At 22.4% G+C, this 13997-nt stretch overlaps 1 protein-coding gene across 1 annotated transcript in view; it reads left to right on the forward strand.

The window, feature by feature from the left end:
• LOC117176288 (CTL-like protein 1) overlaps positions 1 to 6843 on the forward strand; it is a 45656-nt gene extending 38813 nt beyond the window's left edge. Inside the window, exon 10 of the mRNA XM_033366474.1 lies at positions 5928 to 6843. Within this exon, the coding sequence (XP_033222365.1) occupies positions 5928 to 6462 (535 nt within the window). The 3' untranslated portion in view covers positions 6463 to 6843. The remainder of the gene's footprint in view (positions 1 to 5927) is intronic.
• The last annotated feature ends 7154 nt before the right edge of the window (positions 6844 to 13997 follow it).

Here is a 13997-nt window from a genome sequence, read left to right on the forward strand (position 1 = left end):
TTCAACTCGAGAATGTGAAGATTTTACAAAAAAGTTCATTTTCAACGGAAAAAACAAACGATTTTTAAACTAAAATGATTAATTTTGAATAAAAAAAAATAACTTTCTAGGAAGTATTTCAACCAAAGAGTCGAATTTTTAACGAAAAATGCAATAGTTTATATTTCAGCAAAAAAGTAATTTAATTTTGTTTAAAGGCCGTTGAATTAACCAATAAAAATTAATTTTCAATAAAAATCTTGAACTAAACCAGATTAATTTTCAACCAAAAAGTTTCAGTTTTAAAGACAAAGATTGATTTTCTGACAAAAAGGCGAATTTTCAACCAAACAGTTAAATTTTCTACCAAACTTTTTAATTTTTTATCCGAAAATATGTATTTTCTCTCAAACTTGTCAATTTTTAACCTAAAAAAATTATTTTCCAACAAAACAGGCAAATTTTCAACCAAGTAGTTAAACTTTCTACCCAATTGTTGAATTTTCGAGCCGTAAATACGAATTTTTAACAAAAAAGTTAAATTTTCAACTCGATAATGTGAAGAGTTTACAAAAAAGTTAATTTTCAATGAATAAGTTGAATTTTGACTAAAAAAAATCATTTTTAGTTTTAAAAAACGAGTTTTTAAAGAAAAAGGCGAACGATTTTTCAACTAAAATGATGAATTTTGAAAAAAAATAACTATGAAGGAAGTAGTTCAACTTTCAACAAAGAAGTTGAATTTTTAACGAAAAATGTAATATTTGATATTTCAGCAAAAAAGGAATTTAATTTAAAACGAAAAGCAGTTGAATTTAAACACTAAAAATTACTTTTCAAATAAAATTCTTTAATTCTGAACATAAACAGATTCATTTTTAACAAAAAAATTGATTTTTACCAGAAAGACGAATTTTCAACCAAATATTTCAATTTTCTACCACATTGTTGAATTTTTGAGCCGTAAACACGAATTTTTTACAAAAACGTTAAATTTTCAACTCAAGACTGTGAAGATCCTACAAAAAAAGTTAATTTTCAATGAATAAGTGGAATTTTTACTAAAAAAAAAATTGAAGTTTCATTTAAAGAACGAATTTTTAATCGACAAAAAAGCGATTTTTTACCTAAAATTATGAATTTTGAAGATAACTGAAAAATCTCTATTCATTGAAAATTAAAATCTTTTCTTGATTTTTTTTTCGTGTGATGATTAAACTATTTTAATGAAAATTTCTCTTTATATGTGAAATTCAATGGTTTTTTATTAAAAATTAAAACATTTTTTTTGTTGAAGATTTATCGTTTTGGTTGAAAATTTAACTGTTTTATTCTAAATTCCAAATTTTGGTTAAAATCTTGATTTTTTCATGACTGAAAAATCTCTCTTCATTGAAAATTAAAATCTTTTCTTAAATTTCGTTTTTTTTTACGTAACAATTCAACTATTTTGTTGAAAATTTCACTTTATATGTTAAATTCAACTGTCTTTTATTTAAAATTTTAATATTTTTTGATTGAGGATTCATAATTCTAATTGAAAATTTATCTTTCGATCGAGAATTTAACAATTCTGTTAAAAATTCCAAAATTTGGTTGAAATTTATTTCCGTTCTTGATTGAAAAATCTTTGTGGAATGAAAATTAATCTTTTTTCTCGAAAATTTAATTGTTTCATAAAATATGTATTTAACTATTACGTAGAAAAATCATCTTTTTTAGTTTAAAATTAAACTCTTTGTATTAAAAATTAATGTTTTTTCATGAGAACTCATTTTTTTGGGGTTCAAAGTTTAACTATTTTATTAAAAAATTCCAAAAATTGGTTGAAATTAAAATTCTTTCTTGAGTAAAAAATCTCTCTTGATAAAAAATTTTTTTTTCTCAAGATTCAATAGTTTCAACTGGTTTTTTTTATTTAAAATTAAAATATTTTTTTGGTGATGATTCATAATTTCAGTCGAAAATTCATTTCTTCGGTGTAAAGTTTAAACATTTTATTAAAAATTTCAAATTTTGATTCTTTTATCACTGAAAAATCTTTCTTGATTTAAAATTAAAATCTTTTCTTGAAATTACGTTTTTTTCTGCGACGATTCAACTATTTCGTTGAAAATTCACCTTTATATGTTAAATTCAACTGTGTTTTATTTACAATTTAAATCTATTTTCATTGAAAATTTTTTTATTCTTTTGAAGCCTTTGACAATTCTTGAAAAGAATCTAATTTTTTTGTTTGAAATCTGCGAAAATCTACATTTTGTTTTATATTAGGCTATGATTTATACATCCAAATTTTAAAGAAATTTTCTAAAATTTGCAGGATTTTCTGAAAATTGTAGAAAAAATTCAATTCATTTTGACAGATATTTCGAAGTTCTGAAAAAATTTTAAAAATAATTTTAAATTTAAAACAACTTCTAGATTTCTCAAGGTTTTGAAAAAAAAAATTTAAGCTTTCCAAGAATGTTTAAAATATTTTGAAAGAAAATAATTGAATTTCTAATTTAATAAGGGTTCAGTTAAAGATGTTCAATTTTTAAATATTTGATATTTCTAGCTTAAAATTCCTTAAAATTATATAATTTTAACATTTTTAATGTTCTTTGATTGATTTTTTAATTTAAAGAATACGCTCTATACGCACACGCGTAAATTATTGAGCATTTGAATACAAAATGTTGTAATATAACCGAGAAATAAATTCTCTGAGAATTTATGAGAATCTCAGAATTTATTTAAAAAAATAGAAAATTGCATTTTTTCGTTAACTTTTCGTTCGAAAATTCAACTCTTTTTTTTTAAGTTTCTCTTTTTTATTTTAAAGTTTATTTGCTTTAGCTGAAATTAAATCTTTTTTTTTTTTTGATAAAAATGCAACTGTTTGGTTAAAAAATAAGCTATTATACTATTTTCTTGAAAATTTCACTATTTTGTAAAAAATGTACTTTTTGTTTAAAATTTATATTTTGCTGTTGCAAAATGAACTGAATTATTTTCTGAATGAAAGTTCTACTTATAAAAAAAGTTTGTTTTTTATTACAAATTCATCTGTTTTAGTATAAAATTGATATTTTTGGGATAAAATGCAAGTATTTGGAAGAGAATTGAACTATTTTGTTGAAAATTCATCCTTTTTGGTTGAAAAATTCGTCTTTTTGGATTGAAAATTCAATTTTTTTCGTAGAAACTTATTTTTTTGTTACAAAAATTTAATTGTTCATGAGTTAACTGGAATTTTTTGGTATGAAAACTCAACTTTTTTTGTAAAAAAATTCTTTTGCTTTACGATAAATGTCATATTTTTTGATAAAAATGCAACTATTTGCTAGAGATGAATTAAGGAAAAATGAGATTAATTTTTTAAAAAAATATTAATTTTCATTAAAATAGATGAATTTTGAACTAAAAAAAGAACAATTTCAAAAAAAAATGGAAATTACATTTTGTAATACAAATTTTTTTATCCCAACTGATGAATTTTCAAAATAAATGATGAATCTTCAACTGAAATAGTTGAAGTTTCAACAACAAAAATTAATTTTTACTAGAAAAGGATAAATTGTTAACAAAAAATAAAGTAATTACGTTTTAAGTTGAAAAATCAATTTAAAAAAAAACAAAAAAAAACGAAGTTTGAACTAAAAAAGGTCATCATTTTAAAATCAAAAATTGAATAAATAAATTTTAAGTTAAAAAATAATTGTTAAACCAAAGAGATGAATTTTTAAATAAAAATGTGGAATATTGAACTGGAATAATAGTTAGATTTTTAGTTCAAAAGAATATTTTCAACTAAACAAAAGAAACTCACCAAAATACTTAAATTTACGGCAAAAAATTCCTTTTTATCCAAAGAAAAAAACAAGTTTTCAATCAAACAGCTTATTTTTCAACAAGAAAATTGTGTAACAAAACAGTTGAACTTTCAGCCAAGTAATTTTATTTCCAACCTAAGAGATGAATTTTTTACTAAAATAAATTCTTTTGCTTCAAATAAATTTAATATTTTTTGTTAAAAAGTCAATTTTTAACAATTTTAACAATTTTAACAATTTTTAACAATATTATTAAACTTTCATAAAATACTTGGATTTTTTACCAGATGGACAACTATTTAACCAAGAAGTTTATTTTTAAATATATTTAAATTTATGGCAAAAAATTCCTATTTATCCAAATAAAAAAAAACAAGTTTTCAATCAAACAGCTTATTTTTCAACAAAATAATTTGTAACAAAAGACTTGAACTTTTAGCCAAGAAATTTTATTTGGAACCTAAGAGATGAATTTTTGACTAAGATTATTATTATTATTTAATTAAAATACTTAAAACTTTAACTAAAAAGAAGAATTTTTAAACAAGGAGAATAAATTTCAAAAGAGAATTTACGGAGTTAAATGGAATCTTTTTTGGATGAAAACTCAACTTTTTTTGTAACAAAAAAATTTATTAAAAAGTTATCATTTTTTGTTAAAAATTCGTCTTTTTGGATTGAAAATTCCATTTTTTTTCGTAGAAAATTATTTATTGTAAAAAAATTCATAGTTTGAGTGAAAAGTCGACTAAAACCTTATTCAACGGAAAATTTAACTATTTTTTTTGAAAATTTTAAAACTATATCTGTTATAGAAGAAATTTCATTTTTCGTATGAAAATGCAATTTTTTAATTAAAAATCGTTCTTTTCTGCTTAATAATTGAACTAATTTGTTTAAAACATTTGGTTGAATTGCTTTCTTAAGAAATCACTTTTTTTTTATTAAAGATTTATATTTTAAGTTGAAAATTTATCTCGTTGGTTAAAAGTTTAATTATCTTCTTATAAATTAATCTTTTTAAATTGAAAATTCAACTACTTGGGTCAAAGTTAAGCTACATTGTGAAATTTTTTTTTATTGAAGGCTTATGCCTGGTAGAAAATTTAACTGTTCAGTGGAAAATATGTCTTTTTTTGGTGCAGAATTTATTTTTTAACAAAATGTAACTTCCATTTTTTTAAGATTGATATTTTTTAGTTAAAAATTCGCGTTTTTTGTTGTTAAAAATAATTTTTGAGTTTGAAATTTCCTTTTTTTGCGCAAAAATGCATCAGTTTCATGGAAAATTAATTTTTTGTTGAAGAATTTTTGTAAAGAATATTTGTTGATGAAAATTAAAACTATGACCATTTTTTGTTCACAATTAGTCATTTTAGGTTGAATATTCAACTATTATGTTAAAAATTCAATTATTTTGTTAAAGAGTTATCTTTTAAATTAGAAAAAACTTTTGTGTTGTTTCAAGTAAATTAATATATTTGTAAATTTGTAATTTGTATATGAAAAACTGTAATTTCTGAATATATCTGGACTAGAAAATAACTAATATTCAACCCCTGAACAATAAAAATATTTGTTAAGGGCATGTGACACAGCTAAATACCTATATTACCGACCTCACTTTTTCCGTTCACTGAATGTTTTTTTGAACCTGAGAACTTTTTTTGTAAATAAAATATCGAGCTTTAGGTACTGCATTTTGGCAGGAACTTCACTGAAAATTATTTCATCTTTTTTGCCGAACCTCAACATTTTTTGAACGTTCCAACTTTTTTTATACATAAAATATCGGTCTCAAACTTTGAGAAATGCAAGAGCCGAAAGAAAACTACGTTTAAGTACAAAGCTTAATAATAAAAGATGTAAAAAAATATATTTCAACAATCAATTCCAACGGTATCAGCCGGTAACGTTGTACACGAAAATACGAAACCTGGCGGCCACTAGACGAGGCTCTAGAGAGTCACATGCCCTTAAAAATTAAAAAATTTTAAATTCCCTTAAATTCTTTTAAATTCCGTCATATTTTCGGTTATATAACCTGAACTTAAATTCTCGGGCATTTAAAAACTCTACTGTGAGGCCTGTAAAAGATGAAACTTGAGATAGATGTTTCGAATTTTGCAGATTCGAGAAGACAAGAGAAACTTCGCCATGTGCTCAATGTGGTTTAAAATGCTGCATTTGCTGTTTTTACTGTTTGGAAAAGTTTATCCGTTTCATGAACCACAACGCTTACACAGTTGTCGCAATAGAAGGAACCAATTTTTGCAAATCTGCTCGCGTTGCGTTCTCGACAATCGTGAACAATGCTCTCCAATTGGCAGTGATTAACAGCGTCGGCGACTTCATTCTGTTTCTGGGAAAATGTTTTGTCACGGCTGCCACGGGCAGTATCGGTTTGCTCATTCTCAAAAAAAATACCGGTCTCTACTTTTACGCTGCACCAGTTTTCGTAACCTGCATTTTCGCCTTCTTCATAGCTCATTGCGTCATTTCCCTCTACGAGACTGTCATCGACACTTTATTTTTGTGCGTCTGTGAAGACAAGAATTTGAACGGCGAGAATGGAAAGTGGCGAGACTCTGGTTTGGCCCAACTTGGACAAAGTACAAATACGAACGGACAACAGTCGCACGAATTAGCGCCAATGAACCAATAAGTTCATCTTTTTTTTTTAGCACGCGAAGGCCTTTTAGTATTTTAGATTTCAGTTTTACTATCGAGGGGAATTCTGTTGGGATTTATACTCCTTCCTGCATGGACCGCGATGCGTAACCGGAAAGTCCGGGATCGATTCCTGTTGTCGGTATTTTTTTTTTTTTATTTTTTTTTTTATTGCAATTGACTATTTAATTTATTTAAATCAATTTTTTGTGTAAAAATGTCATTCAGGATGGCTGCTGGACCGGAAAACCGGGAGTCGAACGTGAATTTATTCCTTGACCGTGAATTTAAAAAATTTTTAGAAACAAATCTGTAGGTTTTATTTCAACAGTTTTTTAAATAATCAGTTGAATTTTTGTCTTTTTCAATTATGATATCATTCAGTTTAGAAGGCGTATTTTGAAAATTTTGCAATTAAAAATTTTCCATTTTGGACTTTCATTTTTAACCGTACATTTTAATTTCAACAATTAGAAAATAGAAGCGTTTGAAATCGAAGATTTTAGATTTAAAAAAAAAAAAACATTTTTAGTTGATCAACTGTGAATATAAATCAATTCATAATTTTTAAAATTGAAATATACTTGAAGATTTTTAAAATTAATAATAATTTTAGTAGAATATTCGGAATGAGTTGAAAATTCTAGAATTTCCAGAGTTTAACGTCAAAAATTAATCTGTTTCCATTAAAAAGTCTAATTATTTAAACAAATATAAATGCCCGATTGAAAATTTATAAACTATTTTCAATTTTAAAATAACTTCAAACTAATATATTTATCCAATTAAAAGCTTTTATTAAATTTCAAATTATATTTCAATCTAATACAATACCTGATATTTAGAAATATCTGACTGTTCATTTCCAATCAGTAATTATAAATTAAATATTAAAAAACTGAACAAAGAAAACTAAAAGTTTGAAAGTTACAATTTTAATTGTTATATTTAAAAAAAATTTAATTTGTAAATCGAATTGTTGAATTTTAATGTATAAATAGCAATAAAATATATATTATTCTTAGAAAAAGTTCCAGTAAGTTGAAATATTTAGAAGTTTTGAAAAAATTTTAATAACTTCAAAATAAGACATTCATAAAATTAAAAGCTTTTATTAAATTAAAAATATTTTTCAAACTGAAATATTTAATTTTAAACTAATAGTTTTGCATTTTTTTAATTAAGAAAAGTAACAATTGCCTAATATTTAGAAATCTCTAACAGTTCATTTAAAATCAGTAATTATAAATTAAGTATTTAAAAACTAAATGAAAATACTACATTTCGAAAGTTACAATTTTAATTTTTTTTAAATTTAATTTGTAAGTCAAATTATTGAATTTTCATATATAAATAATAATTCAATACCTATTATTCTTAGAAAAAATTCGAGTAAGTTGAAATATTTAGAAAATTTAAAAAAATTAAAATAACTTCAAAATAATATATTCATAAAAATAAAAGCTTTTATTAAATTAAAAATATTTCAGTCTAAAATATTCTATTTTTAAACCCCTACATTAAAAAAAAAATTAATTTGGGAAAAAAACAAATAATTAATATTTAGAAATATCTGACTGTTCATTTAAAATCAGTAATTATAAATTAAATATTAAAAAACTAAACAAAGAAAGCTAAACTTTGAGCGTTACAATTTTAATTGTTCTAATAAAAAAATTCAATTTGTAACTCAAATGGTTGAACTTTGATATATAAATAGCAATTTAATATCTATTATTCCTAGAAAAAATTCGATTAGTTTCAAAAATTAAAATAACTTGAAAATAATATATTCATAAAATTAAAAGCTTTTATTAAATTTCAAATATTTCAGTTTAAAATATTCCATTTTTAAACCATTTACTTTTTTTCTAATTAATTAAGAAAAATAACAATTACGAAATATTTAAAAATAACTGACAGTTCATTTAAAATTATTAATTATAAATTAAACATTAAAAAACTAAATTTCGAATGTTACAATTTTAATTATCAAAAAATTTTAATTTATAAGTAAAATTGTTGATTTTTTATATATAATTAACAATTGAACAACTATTATGCTTAGAAAAAATTCGAGTAAGTTGAAATATTTAGAAGTTTTGAAAAAATTAAAATAACTTAAAAATAATATATTTGTCAAATTAAAAGCTTTTATTAAATTTCAAAAATTTTGGTTTAAAATATTCCATTTTTAAACCATTTACTTTTTTTCTAATTAATTAAGAAAAATAACAATTACAAAATATTTAAAAATATATGACTGTTCATTTAAAATTAGTAATTATAAATTAAACATTATAAAACTAAATTTCGAACGTTACAATTTTAATTATTAAAAAATATTTAATTTGTAAGTAAAATTGTTGATTTTTGTTATATAATTCATTTAACCACTATTATTCTTAAAAATACTTCAGATGAATAAAAAACATTTCCTAGGTAAATTGAAAATGATATTTTATTTTGAAAAGTTAATTTTAAGTGAATATTTGAAAAAGATTTAGAAAGATTTACAAAATTATCAAAAATCAATGTGGAAGATTTTAAGGTAATTTTTTTAATCGATGTTTAGAAGTTCTGAAAAAATTTCGAATATCATTTAGAAATTTAAAAATGTAAAACATAAAAATATTTTAAGATTTTTAATAAAACTTTGTAGCATTTTAAGAATTTTTAAAGCATTTGAAATACAAATAATTTAATTTTTAGTTGAAAAAGTTTTCAGTTTAAAAAAAATGTAATCTTTCAATTTTTAATTTTTATTGTTTATAATTGCATTAAATGATTTAATTTTGAAAAAATTTTAATTCATTTATTGATTTGTTATTTCAGAGCATGGAAATTTTTAAGGTAATTTTATATTTTTTGAACTGATTCTGTATCTTTGAACTCTGAAATGTATAAAAAATTAAAATTGTAATTTGTCAGTTTAACCGCATTTAATTAAAAATTGTTCAGTTGAAAAGTATTATTAGCTTCCATTTAACACCTGTAAATTATTTAGAATTTGAATAGAAAATTATTGAATTGCAAAACTTTTAAACTTCAATTTAAAAAGATTAAAATTCAAGAGTTTTACTTTGACCGCGATGCGTAACTGGAAAGTGCGGGATCGATTCCTGCTGCCGATATTTTTTTTCCATTTTCTTAACTTACAGTTGACTTTTAAATTTATTTAAATCAAGCTAAAAAAATTATTTTTAACCATCTATTGCATATAAAGTAAATTTCAAATGCAATTTTTTATGAGAAAAACATCACTCATTAATCTAATTTTATTATTTTCTTTACATTTGAGTATTTATTTGATTCTTATTATATTATTTTTATATATTATGTTTTTATTTTGTATGAAAATAATAATAAGCAAAATTTAAATTTTCAGTGATATGAAAAGAAAAATTTAATTGGGTTAAAAGTTGTCAAGATTCAACATATTATTAAAAATTAATATGTTGGCTTGACAACCTGAGAGGTAATAAAATTCTGCATCTAGTAAGCTCAAGTTAAAGGCAAAATGACAATTTTATAAAATGATATTGCAAAAAAAACATCAGATTAATTTTGGGCCTATGGCAAAATCTAGATAAAAATTCCAAAAAAATTTTCACAATTAAGAAAAATACTTGCCTATAAAATTAGTCAAAGAACTAGACAAATTTATTTTGATTAAATTAACATTTTCTTTTCAATTTGGGCTTCTCAGACAAAATTTTTTATTAAGTTTCATGCTATGAGTGATGTTTTTGAACAAAAAATAGCATAAGGAATATTTCCATCTGAAAAAATGTTTAAAAATCACTATATTTAATAGTCAATTGTAATAAAAAAAAATGCCTGCAGCAGGAACCGAACCCGGACTTTCAGCTTACAAATCCGGATCGATACTGACATGTAAAGCATCTTATTACTTAAAAAACAAAAAATGGGTTAATTATCCGTTACTGGTAGGAGTATAAATAAAAAAAAATAGTAAATTTCTTTCCAACTGTGTTTCCCGTTTTAGAATCAAGTGACACTTTTGCAATCTATTTGACGAAGATTAAGTTTGTGAAACTAATTTTCTTTTCTGCAATTTTACGTCGTTTCACAGCACCGAAAATATTGTTTTTCTAGTCTTAAGTTTTTCATTGGACTTTTTTAAAGTCTTAATATTTCAAGAATTTTCTATAATGAAAGACATTTTTATGATCTCTTCAGTTCAGAAATGATTGTTAGTTTGAAATAAGTTTTGATACTAAGTTCTATATTTCGTCTTTTTTATATTATCGTGACTTTTTTTTTACTCCTAAGGTTTATGACTTTTTAATCATTATGAACTTATTTTATGAATATATATATATATATATGTTATACAGACTTCCGTCTTTTAACGTACAAAGTAAGTTAGGATCGTACATATTGTGTCATATGAATCTGAGTATTTTTGTATTAGATTAGAGAAGGTACATACGATTTCAAAATCTTTTTGTGGTTTTTAGGGATCGTTTATAAAATAATTGACCAATTTATCGGTTTTTTTCTCAAATTTTCAAGAAATTTTACCTTTTTTTTATATTTTTGTGTTTGCTAAGAGTTCTACTATTTGTTTAAAAATTAGATTTTTTCTTGAAAATGCAACTATTTTGTTAAAAATATATTTTTTGGTCAAATATTCAGCAACTTGGTTGAAATTTGTACTTTTTTCTTACAAACTTATCTTTTTGGTTAAAGATACATCTCTTTGGTGAAAATTTGAACTATTTCCTTGAAAATTCGTTTCTTTTTTCGTTGAAAAATTACCTTTTTCAACTCAGAATTTAACTTTGACACTTGCAGTTGAAAATTCATCTTTTTCGGTTAAAAATTTTATTATTTTGTTAAAGTTGATCTTTTTTAGTTGACAATTCATGTTTTCTGTTGAAAAGTCGTGTTTTTTTTAGTAGAAAATTAATCTTTTTTATTAAAAAATGCTCTTATTCTGTTGAAAATTAATCTCCTTGGATCGAATTCTAAATATTTTTTTGAATACTTGTATTTTTGTGTTTCATTCAACTGTTTTCTATTTAAATTAAAATATTTTTTGAATGAAATATAATCAATTACACTTTTTAAAGAGAATTCATATTTTTTTTGTTTGAATATTCAGCTTAAGAATGGAAAATTAAACTAGCTTTTTTTTAAACTGAAAGCATAACTTTCATTATTGCTTGAAAATTTATATTTTTAATTAAAAATTGATCTTTTCTATGTTAAACTTAAATTATTTGGTTGAAGATTCAACTATTTTGTTAGAAAAAAGTCTTTTTTTTTTGGTCAAAAATTCAACAACTTGGTTGAAAAATTTTCTTTTTTAGTTAAAAATTCATGTCTTCTATAGAAAAATCGTGTTTTTAGTAAAAAATTAATCTTCTTAGTTAAAAAAATTATTTTCGTTGAAAATTGATCTCTTTGGTTCAAACTTGAACTCTTTTATTGAATATTCATATTTATTATTGCATTCAACTGTTTTTGATTTAAATACAAATATTTCTTGATGAAAAATTGATATTTTCTGTTCGAAAATTTAACTGTTTGGTTGAAAATTCATGTATTTTGTTGAGAATTCAACGATTTTGTTAAAAATTTATCTTTTTGTTGAGTTCAACTGTTTTTTTTTTTCAAATTAAAATAGTTTTTTTCAGCATTTCGATTATTACAGATTTTGTTAAAAAAATTTCTTTTTCGACTTACATTTTAACTGTTTTGTAGAAAATTTTTCTTTTGACTTAAAAACTCAACATAAAACTTGAAGCAAACAGTTGAATTCTCAACCAGAAAGGTGTATTTTCAACTAAACTTATGAATCCTTCAACCCAAGAAATTAATTTTCTAATAAAGTAGTTCTACTTTCAATCAAAAAAAGACGAATTTTTTTTACAAAATACAAGAATTTTCCATAAAATAGTGCAATTTTTTTCTAAAAAGGATAAATTTTAAATTTACAATGGAATGTTTCAATTTGCAGGTAAAAAATTTAATTTCAAGACATAAAAAAACGATTTTTTAACAAAATAATTAAATTTTGAACGTAATAAACTAATTTTCAAACGAAAATTAATTTTGAAATAAAAGTTGAATTTTCATCTATTTAATTTGAACAAAAAGGACGAATTTCTAAAATAAAAGTTGAATGCTTAACTATGCCAGATTAATTTTCAAACCAGAAAGACGAATTTTTAACCAAGAAGATTAATTTTCTAAAAAAAAAAAAAACATATCTTTAACAAAATACTCGCGTTTTTAAACAAAAAGTTGAATTTTCAAACTAATATTTAAACAAATAAAAAGATTAATTTTCAATGAAAAAAAGAATTTTCAACTTGAGATGGATTTTCAACTAAATTGATGAATCTTCAACTAAAAAGGATTAATTCTGTTGAAAAAATGTGATACTTGGCATTTAAACGAAAAAAGGTTTTAATTTACAGTCAAAAAAGTCCAATTTTGAACCAAAAAAGATTAATTTTCTCCCAAAAGGGGCAAATTTTCTAATCAAAAAGACGAATTTTCATCCAATAAATATTTTTCAGGTAATAAATAAAAAATGTCATCCAAATGTTGAATTTTCCAGCTAAAAAGATGAATTTTCTAAAAAAAAACAGTTGAATTTTCAACCAAATAGTTAAATTTTCAAACAAAAAGATAAATTTTTTACCAAAAAGATGAATTTTCAATCAAATACATGTTTTTTTAAACCAAATAGTTGTATTTTCAATAAAGAAGGTTAATTTTCCACACGAAGAACGGTTTTTTAAAAACAAAATGCATCAATTTTTAACCAAATAGTTGAATTGTTAAATCAATCATTTTAAACAGAAAAAACTTCAAGAAAAGAGTGAATTTTTAACAATTCAGATGAATTTTCAATCAAAAAAGATGAATTCTCAACAAAAAATTAAATTTTTGTTATTTTAGTGAAAAAACCTTTATGTTAAAAATTCAAATGTAAAAAATCCATAGTGTCAGGTCCAAAAATTCAACTTTTTAAAAAATAAAATTCAAGTGTTTTCTTAAAAATTCGTCTTTTTGGGATGGACAATTAATTTCCTTCTTTCAAAATTCATATTTTTGGTTGTGGATTCAACTATAGATTTTTTATTCAAAATTCGTCTTTTTTGGTTTAATTTAACTAAAAGGAAATTTATTTTTTGTCATTGGAAATTAACGTTTTATACTAAAAATGCCTTTTGGGTATAAAATTATTAAACTATTTTGTTACAAATTCGTATTTTTTTCTTTGATAATTAATTCTATAAGTTGAGAATTTAACTATGCCATTTTTTTTATATTTTTTTTTTTATTCATTTGTTTAAAAATTTATCTATTCTGGTACCAAATTCGACTATTCGATTAAAAATGAAACTATTAAGTTGAAAAATTAACTTCTACTTGGTAGAACATTCACTTTTTTGTTGAAAATTCATAGTTGCCGAAAGAAAATGCAACTTTTTTCTGTGTAAAATTCATTTGTTTTATAGAAAATTTGTCTTTTTGTAGTGGAAAATT

Source organism: Belonocnema kinseyi, chromosome 7 (genome assembly GCF_010883055.1).
Source record: "Belonocnema kinseyi isolate 2016_QV_RU_SX_M_011 chromosome 7, B_treatae_v1, whole genome shotgun sequence".
NCBI classification, from domain to species: domain Eukaryota; kingdom Metazoa; phylum Arthropoda; class Insecta; order Hymenoptera; family Cynipidae; genus Belonocnema; species Belonocnema kinseyi.